The sequence below is a fragment of the Opisthocomus hoazin genome, chromosome 9 (assembly GCF_030867145.1).
Source record: "Opisthocomus hoazin isolate bOpiHoa1 chromosome 9, bOpiHoa1.hap1, whole genome shotgun sequence".
In the NCBI taxonomy this organism is placed as follows: domain Eukaryota; kingdom Metazoa; phylum Chordata; class Aves; order Opisthocomiformes; family Opisthocomidae; genus Opisthocomus; species Opisthocomus hoazin.
The window spans coordinates 3,296,361-3,312,376 of NC_134422.1; the positions used below are offsets into that span (position 1 = coordinate 3,296,361).

The window sequence follows — 16,016 nt, forward strand, 5'->3', positions numbered from 1 at the left end:
GTTTCTCTGAGCTCCTGAACCACACAAAACCCCACCACATCACTCAATCACCACACGAAGACGACAGAGGCATCTCGAACAGCAACGGGCAGTTCCCGGGTGGGAGATGAGAACAGACACCCAAGGACAGGACAAAGGAGCGCGGGACACGCCGTTTCCATCCTGGGCAACCCACCACGGCGAGCTCTGTGGCCCCGGCTGGACTGCTCCCGCAGCCCGAGAGCGGGGTCACCAGCAACGGCTGCGCCCGCAGAGCCCTCGCCACCGCTCCCAGGACGCGGCATGAGGGTGGAAGGGACACAAACCGACACAAACCAGCTGGTCTGCAGTTAAAGAACCACAAACTGATTATGCCTGGTGTATATAATTACCAATCCTTGCAGACATTGAACTCGGTAGCCTGAGAAATCATAGCAAATTTTAAGAAAACTCTGAACAGCAGACTAAATCTGTATTTTTAAACCACGCATGCTTACAAATTTGTTGCCCAAACTACTGAAAAAAAGTAATTTATACCAAAACAACTTCTACATGTCCACAGAAAGTTCCATAACCATGAACAAACATCAATGCATCTTACCTCAATCATTATATGAAAGGCGTGCTTGCAGAGAGGGGAAAAAACACAGGCAAAAGAAATTACTATTTATACCAAGAATGGGATGAAAAAACAGCTTATAAGAAAAGAGACAAAATAAATTGTTTGTGAATTAACAACAAAAATATTCATGGAGATAGCAATACTTTCTTGTACCAGTAACAGATCATTTAAAATAAAAAAGTCCACCACTGACAGCAAAGAAAAATGGGCAAAAATAAAGATTATTATACAGACTGTTAGCCGAACTGATCTTATAATTAAAACCAGAATTGTCCATTATAGGCGTATAAACAGCAATGTTACTACAAAACAGTATGTAAACACATGCAGAAGATTAAACATCCACACAAACACAAGTTATGCAAACTTCTTTCTTGTTATCCTCCCAACTCTACAGCAGAGGGCAGCGGTGTATTGCTCTAAAATCCACTGTAATTAGTCACTAGCTATGGGAAAAGAAAACTTTTAAATGTCTAAGTTACAACTAAACCTTATGAACAAATAGGTCATCATACAGCAGGTCTATATTACTAAATTTCATCAATAAAACTGGCATGCTAGAAGTGTAACTAGAACAAGCGAACTCGAAAAAACTACATCCAGCATATATAAAATGAGATGACAATATTAAAGATTCTTTCAAACAAGTCACGAGTTTACAGACTACAGAATGAAACCCATTATAAAAACCTAAGTCCCAGAGCACTGCTACTGAAACTTAAAACACATTTTAATGACATCAGCTTGTTTGTGCTACTTTCACCTTTTTTACTGAACCACCTCATTGCCACTCCAGCATAGCAGCACTCAGACACCTTCGCTGCTCCTCCTGTACTTTTGCCTCAGCCATTTCCTTTGTCCTTTATAATTTGATCAGATAGACCTTGCAAGAGCATGAAATTTAAATACTTGAAGTGTTCAGCTGCCATGTAACAGCAATCATCCTTTTCTTCACCCTCTGTCGTTACATTCCTAGGATGCTACAGAGCGCGCTGCCAACAAGAGGCTTTTCTCTGCGCTTGAAAACTGTCTAGCACACGCTTTGCATTATCTAAATAATTAATAATAGGAGGGCTGAAGTATTTCTTGAAGGCTAAATTAGCTGCAAGTCAGATTTATAAATACTGTAGCAGAATTTGCTGCCACTGACAGAGCACTGAAGAACGCTGGAGCTCCATGGGATCACTCCTCCTCCTCTCACTGTCGGCCAGCAGCCCACCGGCGACGAGGAGAACACCCACACCAAGAGTCTGAACCAGATTCTTGCAGGACTCGTACAGCCGACAAATATTTTGGGGCACGTCATAAGGGAAAAACAACCCCACACTAAACAAAAAATCCAAACCCTTAAACTGGTTTTCAGAATAGCCGCTCATCCTCACCTTCAAGTCGCTGTGAGATGGTGGTTCCAGCAGAAGGACAGCTATTCCACGTATACTCAGAAAAACTACAAGGCAGAGTCTGCGGCACAAACTCCACAAACCACGAGCACAGTTACTCAAACAACTTCCTCCTCTAAGTCCCCCATATCCCTTTGCCCGAAACAGCAGCCAAGCAAAATAAAATTGTTACTCAATCTGTGAATCTGATAGGGAACAGCTACTGAACAGAGGAACAGAAATCTCTCTATGTACTGATATTGGTACTAACTCGAGTAGTCAAAGAACAGACCATAAATGTTAAAAACATGTATGTTATCAAAAAGCATTGCTTGTATGAAATGGTTATTCAACAAAACTCTTTCCTGTGGCTGTAAAAAATTTGTTAGTCATTTTTTCAGGCCTATTTGCTATTAAAATTCTCCAGCTCCTGAGAATTACATAAATTCATCAGAAATAAGGAAAAAGATACACGAATCTGACCTTTTTTGCTCTTACCATAATGAGAAACTGCAAACATGAAACTCCGAGAAATGAGTCCTCTCCCACGCCTCTCACTACTCTCATAAGCTTCACCCAAATGCTAATAAAGTAGACAACCGTGAAAATGTTCAGAGAGAGATTTATGCACATCACAGACCTTCTGATTTTAAAATCACTGTCCTAGCCTCCAGACTCCAGACTCCCACCTCGGACTTTTCATCAGAAATGCAAGTATCACCAGTTGAAGCAGTATCAGGCTACGACAGAAATGCAAATACGTGCTTTCTCCTGTCAGGAATTAATACAACCCTTATAAATAAAAACTGGCAGCAATTAACCCACCCCAAACAGCTATCATCTACACAAATGTATATAAACACACTAACTTCCTATTTATACTGCCTGAAAACTACTTCTAAAGCTTTTATCAGGGATTAGGGAAATGATTGCGACATTTGTAACCAACCAGACAAACAAAACCAAGCAGTGTGGTCTTTTCCCAAGTTTGGGCTATCCACAATCACATTCTGAATTTCAAACATGTCACAAAAATCTTTATAAACATAGTGCTCAAAATGAATGCAAGTTATTTGTGGCGATCCCTGCATTTGCTCCTAACTAGCAGTCTAAACACAACATCTGCGTAGTCACCCACAGGCCCTCCATCTCTTCAGAGGATGTAAGACGAATTACTTTTGTATGTGTTCTGAAATGTGTAATTCTCACCCGTTTCAGGATATAAAAGACTACGTGAAAGATGACAACCTCTAACATTCAGGAGAGCATATCTGAGGATATGCACGAAACTGCGCTTCATTCTGGAAAATTACTAAAAAGCTCCTGACGGTAGAGTGCCCGGACTGCCGACCTCAGAGAGATCAGTATTTCAGCCTTCCTGGGATTGCTCCACGGCACAAAGACTATAATCTAAAACTAAACCAACTTCTTAATAAGCCAGGAATAACGTATAGTATTGAAAGCATACAGTTTACAAGACCATGCTCTGCTTGAATCAACGCAAAAGCACAAAGTAACTTCACATTCACTATAGAAATACACTTGAAACTTTTTAAATTTTAATTGTACTTTAATTACGAAGTTCCCTTTAGGCTCCATTCAGGATAAGATACCTTAAGGCTGGACTTGTATTTTCTTACCTCTTGAAGATTTAAAAAAATATGTCTGTATTTATGGTTTATTTAAATGGAGATAGCTTGTTCTGAAAGAAAACTGAGAATTCAGGAGAGTACTTCAAAAAAATTTTTTTGAAAGCTATCAAGATTTAGAACCAAAGTTTTGGATGGCTGGTTGTATGCTGAGCACTGAAAAAGTGTGCCTCACTATGTAATTGGTTTTCAATTATTTGCCATACAAATTCTTCCCCTGGTAAAGATTTTAAGGAACTACTAGGTCTGTAATAGCCCATAAATTCTAAAAAAAACACCCAACCAAACAAAAAACCTGCATAGTTTTTTTAGATTGACTCCAATCTTCAAAAAGGGCAAGAAGGAGGACCCAGGGAACTACAGGCCGGTCAGCCTCACCTCCATCCCGGGAAAGGTGATGGAGCAGCTTATCCTGGAGGCCATCATGAAGCAAGTGGAAGAAAAGAAGGTTATCAGGAGTAGTCAGCATGGATTCACCAAGGGGAAATCATGCCTGACCAATCTGATAGCTTTCTACGATGACATGACTGGCTGGGTAGACGAAGGGAGAGCTGTGGATGTTATCTACCTGGACTTCAGCAAGGCTTTCGACACAGTCTCCCATGATATCCTCCTGGGGAAGCTGAGGAAGTGTGGGCTGGATGAGTGGTCAGTGAAGTGGATAGAGAACTGGCTGAATGGCAGAACTCAGAGGGTTGTCATCAGCGGCGCTGAGTCTAGTTGGAGGCTGGTGACAAGTGGTGTCCCTCAGGGGTCAGTACTGGGCCCAGTCTTGTTTAACTTCTTCATCAACGACCTGGATGAAGAGTTAGAATGTACCCTCAGCAAGTTTGCTGACGACACCAAACTGGGAGGTGTGGTAGATACACCGGAAGGCTGTGCTGCCATTCAGCGTGACCTGGATAGGCTGGAGAGCTGGGCAGAGAGGAACCTGATGAGGTTCAACAAGGGCAAGTGCAGGGTCCTGCACCTGGGGAGGAACAACCTCATGTACCAGTACAGGCTTGGGGTGGACCTGCTGGAGAGCAGCTCTGCGGAGAGGGACCTGGGTGTCCTGGTGGATGACAGGTTAACTATGAGCCAGCAGTGTGCCCTGGCTGCCAAGAAGGCCAATGGGATCCTGGGGTGCATCAAGAAGAGTGTGGCCAGCAGGACAAGGGAGGTTCTCCTTCCCCTCTACACTGCCCTGGTGAGGCCTCATCTGGAGTACTGTGTCCAGTTCTGGGCTCCCCAGTTCAAGAAGGATGAAGAGCTACTGGAGAGAGTCCAGCGGAGGGCTACAAGGATGGTGAGGGGACTGGAGCATCTCCCCTACGAGGAGAGGTTGAGGGAACTGGGCTTGTTCAGCCTGAAGAAGAGAAGGCTGCGAGGGGACCTTATAAATGCCTACAAATATCTGAAGGGTGGGTGTCAGGAGGATGGGGCCAAGCTCTTTTCAGTGGTGCCCAGTGACAGGACAAGGGGCAATGGGCACAAACTGAGGCACAGGAAGTTCCGTCTGAACATGAGGAGGAACTTCTTCCCTCTGAGGGTGACGGAGCACTGGAACAGGCTGCCCAGGGAGGTTGTGGAGTCTCCTTCTCTGGAGATATTCAAGACCCGCCTGGACAAGGTCCTGTGCAGCCTGCTGTAGGTGACCCTGCTTCGGCGGGGGGGTTGGACTAGATGACCCACAGAGGTCCCTTCCAACCCCTACTATTCTGTGATTCTGTGATTCTGTGATTCTGTGATAGTTACAAGCTATTTACCTACTACACATTAAGTACTCCCGATCTGTAACAAATTTCCCACTGCTTTCTCACAGTACCCCCATGTCTGTGGGTTTTTTTTTTTTCCCCCCTTATAACCAACCATCGTGGCTGTACCTCACACAAAAGACAGCACCAGATCTTTCTCCTGTGTCATTCCAGCTATTGGTTGGGATCAGTTATAGAATAAAGTCTTGTTAGTCCTGAAGATAGGACATCATGCACACATCTAGCAGTCCAAATGAGATCACTCCGCTGTTCCTTTTTAACACCAATATTGCCACTAGTTACATGTTAATCATTCATTAACCACTGATAGGTACCCAACCTTAACTCCTTCCTAGCTAGACACAAGCTCTAACTCAGTCTTCTTTTTTTTTCTTTTTCTTTTTAATTTGCCCTCTTTCTGAGCTCCAGCTTTTCTTGATCAATCTCTTTTCCCATTTCATACAAGCACCTGCCTTCTCCATATGTTTTTCAAGTAGCTATTGATCTTCTAGGTTTGGAGTAAGTCCTTGTAAAAACATCTCTCCCTTTCTGATTCTTCATTTTTCAAGTGTTATAATGTTTCTATTAAAATGTATGTAACAATAACATGAGAAACAAATGTGGCTGGAAAAGAAAAATGGAAACCACCTGAACACTGGATTCAGTTCCTTCGCTCTTCAGCAGCCAACTGTAGTTTCTCTAGTGTGGCAAAGGGATAAAGATTATCCCAGAAATTAAGTGCACCAGGTAGATTATTTGGTGTGCTAAAAGTTAATTTAGAGAATAAAAGCAATAAATGAAAATATTTTCCAACGTCAACCATAAAAACCTTCCCATTACTAACCACTTTCATGGCTTTCTGAAAACAAACCATTCACATTACACACACCCGCTCAAACTCCTCAGCACAGGTCTGGTGGCCCAGGCCAGATGTCTGAGGTCAAAAACTGCAACAAAGAGCAGTGCTCGTGTTGTTACGTGCTCTCTTTCCATTAGTTTCCAACGCAGAATTTGTTGTTCCACTGCTACCCATGCAGTTGCACCTGCAGTCAGGAGTTCAGGATGCATCTCGCACATGCCACCGCTACAGATTTTTCTCCTTTATCATTATTCACGTCATGTTATGTGATATTGTTTTCAAGTCTAATTTCTTACAGACGAAACTGAAATGCCAAAACCACGACACAGCTACAAAGATCTGTTCATACTTGGGTGTCTTCAGGAAAAGCTACACTGAAGAAAGACTATCATGGTATGGTAGTGAAGGTAGCCAGACCAAAATCACCGTCAACCAAAATCAGAGTGTTTTCTGATGCTCAACAAGCTTTTGAGACCAGGGGGATGATCAGATCAACCTCTCTTTGTATTTGATATATGTGCTCCAATTATTCTTAATTCTTGGTTCACACAGCACGTGACTCTGAAGACATGGGGTGCTCTCCACATATGAAGGACCGGTGAGGGTCATCCAAACCCCAAAAATGACGCACACAAAAGACTGTCGTGCTCAACACAGGGAATACTGGGTGAAAAGCTTAAAGGAAGTGATAGACAGAATGTTAGAAGCAGAAGATGTAGTCGTACTTCTTAACTACATAATCCTCCTCTCTGAGGAGAGAAAGAAATTGTAATTGCTAGCAACTGAGCTTGCTTTTATGGCCACTCTGACAGACGGGATCTGTCCATTCCACATTTTCAAGTTTCTGGTAACACCAAACAGCCCTAGATCAGGGCGTTCTTGTGCTTAGTGACTAAAAACATGAAGCATCTTTGACCCAAGGAAGTTTCAAAGTTTCAGAGGAAAGCACAAAAATAGGTTACGAAGGAAAATGACATTATGTGAATCTGTAAAGCTTTTTTTTTTTTCCCCAGCCCTCTCAACATATGACTCTCTTTTTAAAAACACCACAAAACAAAAAAAGCAACTCTGTGATCCAGTAAGATATTCGTAACTTGGGCACTCAACAAAAAGTACAAGAGGTTAATCTCCCTTTCCACAGCATGGATGCAAAATGTTGGGGGCCACAGCTCTGTGAACTGACAAAACCCAAAAGCGTTACTTGTGTCAGTTCTGCTATAAAATAGGTTCTGGTCCTATCTATCAGATGACAGAGTGGTAACACTACAGTTGTAATTAGCATTGACTGACAACTCTGGCCCAAGCTCAAGAGATGTAAAAAAATAAATGAGCATAACATATCAACTCCTTGCCATCCGCATTCGTATTTCTACCGGGAATATTAGCAGGATGCTGTGGGGAAACCTAAAATACACCTAATTTGAGAGCGAGCGCCTTTGTCCGCAAAGCTGGTAGCGTTTCATTTTCAGTGTACCTGGTGCTCATGAGGGAAAATTAACCAGGTGAGAGTAACTCTTTCGACATAAAACTACACAGATTCAAATACTTCAAATACTAATCCCTTTTTTTGGTGAATTTGATCAGATAAATGCATATGTCTGCTGCATTATTAAATTAAATATAAGTAAGAAAATGAAACCGTTCTTTCCAAGATACACATACGTATTTAGCAAACTTGCATTTGTTAATAACTCCTTCAGGAGTTTAAAGCGTGACAGGTTTTATGCAATCTGCCAGCTGTAACCAGACGGCACCCCACAGACCGCAGCGAGGCACGCAGCTCGCGGCACAAACAAGGGACCCCGCGGCACGCCAGCCAAGAGTAACGGGAGCGAGGACGGGAGCCTGCCCTGGCCGCGGCACCTCGGAGCAGGCAGCTCTGCCGCGGCCGCGCCGGACACCGGCACGGAGCCCCTCGGCAGCTCCCTGCTCCAGGAACCCCCTTTGCCCCCCTGCCCAAACACCTGAAAGGAAGCGAGAATGGAACGTGTAAGGAGCAAACAAAAACATCCCCTGCTTCCCAGTTTTAAACCAAACACACAACCTAATTCTACCACATGCAATTTCAAAGTATCTGTAGGTTGAAAGGGAATGGAAAGACGAGCTAATCCACACCGCTGTGACCTGAGCTCAGTCTGTGTAGGAACTGCCTGCCTGGTACGCGCACGTACCGCGAAACCATTCTGCTTCCAAAGAAAATACAGTTGTTTGCACTTTCTCAGATGTCTGTCCTTTATGTTTCACTACAGGTTCAAAAATTACTTCTAGCACATTTCTTCCTTTTTTTTTTTTCCAATTATTGCAAACAATTTCTTTTTGTTCTCTGATTGTTTTAAATTTAGTTGTCCCTTCTCCTAATTGTTCAATAATTTCTCACTCTTGAGTTTTTCCTCATTTTTATATTTTGCTTATTCCTCATCTACCCTTTAACTTCTACTGAAACAAAAGTTTAGTACCGGGGCGTACTGCACCGAAGTAGTCTCACCGCCTTCCAGGAATAAACCGAGCAAAATGAGGTAACTTTTATCTGGATCTCACACAGAAATCCTTGCTTTCTAGCAAGTATCTGCTGTCCATCTGATCTATCCATTCTATCACTTGCTACAGAAAGATTCGGAAAAGAATCCTGTCGCCTACAAGCTCTACTCATGCCCTAATTATTAAATATAATATTAAAATTTAATGTATGAATTGCATAAATATTTAAATGTTTGTTTCATGGTTATAAAATTACTAATACTTTTCCCTCTCTTCCTGCTCCCTCTGCCTCCTGTTCAAATCAGCTCTAATCAAATTCGAAGTGGGGAATACTGTTCGGCTGCATATGGGAGAATATTTATACATTCTATTTCCATAATAGTTTCATTTAGTTTTTCAGGCAGAAGCAGCTTTTCCTGACTTTCCACATGAAACCTTAATGCCTATTCACCACAAGATAAGAAAATGCTATTACACCATGACTAGCTCAAGCACCAACATATACTTATCCCAACAGATACAATCTGAGCATTAACAAAACAGCTTATTACCCTATTTATTAAAAATTATGACGTGTCCACTCCTGTACCAAACACAAACCACGCAAGAAAAGAACTGCAATAGAAAGGAGGAAGAAAATAAAAATTCAAGTTCTTGACATCTCGCATGTGTTTAACATTTGCTTGCTTTTCTATCACTTCATCCATTACTTAATTTAAGTCTAGAAAGGAAATTACATGCTGAAACTATCCACACAACTAACAGTTATGAATTTGATCTTACAGTGAAGACTACTAGGTTGATGTAGTCCCAAATACCTAAGAACTGAGACGGATGAAATAATTATGCTAACAGATTGCATGAAGTTTGAGAATCTGCAATACTTTCTGCAAGGACAGGAAACATACTTTTTTCCTCTAAATTAGTTCTTTTCATTTGGCAAGAACATATGCCCACTGCCTCCCCCCCAAATTTGTCTTATCTATTACTACGAAACTGAAACTAAAACAATTGTACTTATCAACCATAGGCAACACCGCTTCCTGGAACGCCCTGAAGTCAAGCAGTAGCCCTCAAAATACCACAGCAGCTGGCAGTACGGAGCAAGTACGTATCAATCCTTCTTAAATGCAACCCTACCAAAAATAACAAGTGTTTTAATTTTATTTAATCACAAATAGCAGCATCGTTTCACCACCGTACAAGAGGCAGTGTGTGCCAAGTGGTCGCTGCACTGAGTCAGGAAGCTGAAGTTCAATTCCTCCTGCAAAACCCCAAGTGTTATGGGATCCTGGGCAAATCATTTCTCTCTCCGTTTCCACCACCCCATTTTGTTCATGTTTCCTACTTTTGTCTGAAGATTTTTCTGTCTTAATTTTTTTCATAAAAGCCTTCTAATCTCATCTGGATCTCTACCCATAACTGACGGAAGAGGAGTTCTAGTGTTAACATCAATCACACCGATGGCATCAGCTGGAGCCTCACGGCAGCAGGAACCACGCACCTGCAGCCACAAAGGTTTGTTTCAATGCAACACAGCCAGTTTACACTGCAAACCTGGAGACCATAATCTCATCATATTTCCTAAGTAAAACACAAACACTGCTAAAACTGAAACATTTTAAGACAAAACACGAAATACATAAACAAGTAAAAGGAAAAAGATGACAAGAATCACAGTAAGGCCACCAGCTGAGCTAAGCCCTGGCACTAGGCTTCAACTGAAGATTTTCTTTAAGCTCCCTTTAGCTGACACCCGCATCCCAGTTCCATGCTTTTAAAAAAATAGCTATGCTTCTATTAGTTACTATTCCCTATTCACTGCAAGCTACCATTAAGAATTAGCATGCCTCCTTCATTTTTGTTTGAAGCTAAGCATTACATAAAGCTCAACCCTAAGGACCTGAGCGCAGCTGCACGCAGCTTTCAGGCAAGTCATCCTTTTATCTACCTAGGAGTACAAACTTCCCACAGCTGTCCAGCAACACCGCATCTTTGCCACCTGAAGTTTTGTGCTTAGTTTTTCTCCTCCAAAACACAGAGATGTGTAAGAACATTCAGTAGTGGCCCACGCATTCATCAATTAATTAAAGGAGATAAGGCTGTTTAAGTATAAGCTTGCTTTTCTGGTTTTGCAGCTAGCAAGCATTATCACCTCTAAACCAGGATAGCAACAGGAGACCTCAGCCACGTGACAGACTCATACCCCTTTCACTCCTCTCCTCTTCAGAAAATGGTTTTACCACTCAAAAACCCAAAATCATAATGCAGCCACTTACCTGGGTTGGAACGAGTACCGGAGGATACGCTAGCTTGTGATGTCTGTACATCCAAAATGAGAAGAGCACAATCACTGCAATTGCCATGATAGGCACCAACGAATAAAGCAAGGTATTGAACAGAGGTGGCTTAGGTGTAACAGGATTGGAGGTTGCTGAAGAACAAAAAAAAAAAGAGGACACATTTTTTAAGAAACAAAAATCATACAGTGCTTGAAATGTCTAGCATCCTGATTTTCTAAGAATTCTTGCGATCAGCACAACAGGTTAGCAATACTTGATCAGATCACGTACTTCAATATAAACAGACACATATTTCAAAGGCAGCATTCTGGGAAGCGCAGAAGTAGCTTCAATCCCCAGAACTACACCTCAGCACATCTAAGATTTTTGTGCTTCTAAGCTCCACCTATCTACAGCGTGCAAGAGGCATCTGCATTCTACAGAGACTGCAAGAACGCCATCACCTAATGAATGAAAAAAGAATCAATACAGAGGTTCAGTCTTCGGAATGTATACAACAAAACATCACTAATAAGCAGAACAGGCCAGAAAATCTGCCAACGTTTCACTGAACTGTCGATTTGCTGAAAGGAAAAGCTCTCTGGCTGGAGACGCTTCCACAGGGCCTCCAGAAAGCCTCCCGAGAAGCCCTGCTTCGGAGGCAGCTGGCGCACGGGCAGCCACAGACCCCTGGGGTCTGAAGAAGAATGTCACTTAGTGCCTTCGCAGTATCTCTGACAAAAATGCCAAGAATATCTCTTGGGCCAACAAAGGCTATTTTCATCTCATCGAAAATGTTATTTAACTTCACAAACAACTTCCTCCAGCTATTTGGGACACGAGACATTTGCTGCTTTCAGTTCAGTTATTAATATTATTCAGTTTTCCAATAAAGATTAGATATTTGATTACTCTTGTGTAATTTCTTCCAGTCAAGTAATCTTTTAATTATTGTTTTTTAAAAAGTCTGGCTATCTGATTTTCTTTGTAACCTGGGAGGAAATTCTTCCCCCCTTTCTAAAGGTTACTGTGTCAATTCGGGGCGAAACTCAAAGGTCCAGTTACTTTAAAGAAATAGTGAGAGCACTGTTCCAAGCAGAGGAGCATTCGTAGGCTGGTTATGTGCACGTAAGGATGATATGGCTTTTAGCCCAGTGATTTATACACACTTAAGCTTAAGGCAAGATTTGACAGTAACTTCTGTATATTAAAACAGCCAATTATTTCAGATTATCCTTCCTTCTCACCCTTAGAAAAGAGCTGAAGTACCTTTTATCAGTTTCAATTACTTCTAGTATAGAGACCTTTCAAAACTGAAGAAACGAACTGGCAATTTTCTAGCCTCTTGATGTGCACGCACCCAGCACTCCATCATCCGGGAAGCAGAAACCTTCCGGCAGGAAAAACTGACCACAACATTTTGAAGTCCCATCTCCCGAACATGCAAAATATTTAATATTTCTGGGCTCTGCTAAGCAGTTCCCTCATAAATGTCTTAAGACTAACTTACGCTGCGTGACCTCCATTTCTGGAAAATAGAAAAAGCGTTCGTTACACATGTTGCCTTCACAACAACAGAAAAACACTTCAGGGCTGTCTTTCTTCTCTATGCAATCATTCCTGTAAAAGATAATAATAAAAAACTTCAAGTTGTTGTGGCCTTTTTTTTTCCCCCCAAAGAGAAAACATATGCTCATATTTAAAATTTAAAGTGAACTTTATTAAATCATCCAGGATAACAGGATACCCAAGAAGAGTTAAATTTGAAGAAACAAATTAAAGTTATGTTACTTCGTATTGCAATGAAATATCATTAAAATTAAAACTGAAACAGCACATTTTTGTTACTTTTAAGATAAAGAATTTTTTAGGATGCCTTTCAAAAGCTTACAAAAACACTGAGAAACAGTTCACAAAAAACAAATGATCACATGGCTAGTATTTAAACATAAACGCACAGTACAGGGTTGCATGGGTTGGAGGTAAGTGGAAAGGAGAATTTTTAAATTTTATTTCTGGAAAAAAGAATAAAATTTCTACGGTTGCCTCTGCCTACATCACGCTCAGGGACAAGGCTTATCTCACCCCATGAACTAAGTGCAAGACAGGAGTTCTATTAACACATAAGCTGAAACTATTGAAGTCAGGAAATTAAAACAGGAGTCATACAGGAGACAACTCGACAGTAGTAAGAGAAGAATTTGAAAATCCTGCAGAAACAGTTGAGGATTTTCAATACAGCTGAAGATTGTAAAAAAAGTTTTGCATTCATCTTCAAAAATTAGTTTATTTTATAGAACCAGCTACTACAGTTACACTGTACTGTAACTTCCATAAACCATTTATTCTTTGATGTTCTTAATCTGCTGTGGTTTGGAATTCATCATACTGTAACTCCCTGTTTAGTAAAGCATTCTTCACTCCCAGAGATAAGACTTTGTTTAATGGATATTTTAGACAAACTTGGCAGCGTGCATTCTTATGACAAGTAACAGTTAACGAGGTCTTCGAGCCAGACAAGCTTTTGCTCACTTGTCAGCTATTTCCTTACTGGCCTTCCTGCATTTTATTTCTTCCTCCCATTTCTTTTCTTTGCTCAAGGGAGAATTTACTACCAATTTTTTTTTTAGACTGTTCAAAGATACATGTGGAACGAGCAGGGTAACAACGCTAAAGAACCTAATTCTATTTCCAAATTGAAAATTTCTACTTCTATCCCGGAAGTTAAATATTTAACAGAAATAAACTTAGTTCAGACATTGTAAACACCCCCACTTCCTCTGCAAAGCTATAGCTAAGAACAGAATAAAAAAGTCCCCCAAAAGTCCGAAGTACATTCCCATCCTGAGTAACTTACAGTTACTAGATACTAGTAGCAAAAAATACGATTTCTTAAAAATTGTCCTTCGCCTTCCAGCACAGCCAAATTTCAGTCGTGCTGTGCAAGCAAGCTTGCAGATGCTTTGCTACTTCTCCGAGAAACAGATAAATCAGAACTACTGTTCACTTTGCTTTAAACTGTCATTAAAGGAGAAAACATCCTAGTACGTGGGGAAACTTTATTTGGTAGAAATGACTATAATAATTTCTTCTACTCATTCAACATTCAATAAACATTAAGGGAAAATTTTCTAAAATACTGCCAAGAAAGATTTCTAAATACATTTTAATGAGGATCTATTATGCATTTATGCTCTTAATTATCTCCCTTTCCAAACAATAACCATTTTGGTCAAATAGCATCTAGTACAGTACTTCAAAGAATTACCATACTATTTCTTAAGAGTCACGACCTTTATTCAGCCAGTATCTAACAAGCCCCAAGTCCTGCTGTTACTGTTCGCAGGTACTTGCTAGACCATCTGTTATAAAAAAATGACTGGAATTTTAGAATACGCCATGTCTCAGAGCGGCCACTGAGGTGAGCTTCTTAATAAACCGGTAAAATACTTCTGTATTTAAGCAAAGAGCAGACGCAATCTGCTGACTTTCTTACTCCAAAGACATTGGAAAGTGAACTATAGAATTTTGCATTCTGGTTTCAATAACTATTTGCATTGCTTGGCAATAACAAGTCACTACAAAATCTATTATTAATGGCCTAAAAAAGAGTAAATTTTTTAATATATATTAAGTAGACAGCAAAAGGTGAGACATGCTATTCTGCAAACAAGACAAAGTACTTAGATGAAGTCAGGTCCCTAAATACAGGTAAGTGCACAAAAAAACAACAACAACAAAAAAAAGAGATGTGTGTATGTGTGTGCACATCTAAATACAAGATAACCATTCACAGACTACTGTATTATCATTTTTCTCAAGGACTGTTTGCAGAGAGGAGGTTGTATAAATTATGGACAGGCAAAATAGTTTAAAATGACAAATAAATTTTGAGTTTATAGAAAAACTCACTTACCTGTCATAACAGTTGATGTCATCTAGCCAGCAACCTTGCTTCACAATTTCAATTGATCCAGAAATATTCTTCCATGTAGCAAAACAGTGTCGTCTTTTATCTTTATCACCATAACAAGGTTCAATACCACTGCGATTTGTTTTATCTTTTTCCCAATTAGCGTTGTAGTAGATACACTCTTGTGTTTCTGATCTGCCAAGTATGGCACCTTTTAGGAAGGAAAAGTAAATCACAGTTAAATGGCATTCTGAAGGAAGAGACATATGAACAGTCAAAACCAGGTTGTACTAAAATATCATATAACGCTTGTATCAATACGCCCTCTTCCCCTCCTTTTTCTTTTTAATAAAGAAAGAAAATATTTGAAGTTCACAAGCACTCCAAGCAAGCTGCAACATAAAACACAGATTTTCTGTTAAGTCAAACAATAACTTGGATAACTTATAAAGATCTGAAGAAATAAAGAACAAGTTATGGTAATACTTCTCCCTGAATAGCAACAGCAGAGAAAATTTGAAATATTGAACAGTAAAGATTTAGTATTAAATTTAGCCAAACAAGAACTTCTAGCTAGCAGAATTTACCAAAAGGCATTTTTGTCTCTTCTGTTGTTACATGTGCAAAAAAAAAAAAAAAAAAGGCAGTTTATATGTGTTAAAAACCTAAATCCAAGTAATAAGTTCAGTTTTGAAACATTAACATCTTTTCCCCTGCAATGGAGCTTCTTAAGACAAAGCATTTAAGACACTCTACACTAAAACAGTATCCTTTGCATCATTCTGATTTTCCAAGTGAGCAACTGGAATCCAGACTAACAGACACGAGGCAGCAGTCCCTACCCTCCACGGGCAAGGCGGGTTGTATCGCTGTGGGGTCCCACCCAGTCAATCGCCCACAACACGAAAGACAGGAGGACACCCCAGTAAGGGAACGCTGCTGCTCTGGGAAGGCCCAGGGGGACGTCTCCCCTTCCCACGGCGCGCACCCAACGCACGCCGCGGGATCAGCCTCGATGGCCGACGCGCAGGCTGCAGGCAAAAACAAGCCTGGGGGTGTCTGGAGGCCACAGCACTGGTGCAGTCTGTACTACCTGCGCTGGTGGACCCGAACGGATGA

General features: G+C 40.9%; 1 protein-coding gene across 2 annotated transcripts in view; it reads right to left on the reverse strand.

The window, feature by feature from the left end:
* The window catches only part of ACVR2A (activin A receptor type 2A), a 72,989-nt gene that overhangs the window by 19,805 nt on the left and 37,168 nt on the right, over nucleotides 1–16,016 (reverse strand). The window contains exons 2-5 of one of the 2 annotated variants that reach the window (XM_075430306.1): nucleotides 14,901–15,108; nucleotides 12,495–12,604; nucleotides 10,982–11,136; nucleotides 581–604 (exon numbers count right to left, since the gene is read on the reverse strand). In XM_075430306.1, the coding sequence (XP_075286421.1) occupies nucleotides 581–604; nucleotides 10,982–11,136; nucleotides 12,495–12,604; nucleotides 14,901–15,108 (497 nt within the window). The remainder of the gene's footprint in view (nucleotides 1–580; nucleotides 605–10,981; nucleotides 11,137–12,494; nucleotides 12,605–14,900; nucleotides 15,109–16,016) is intronic. The other variant, XM_075430307.1, reaches the window with a different exon arrangement.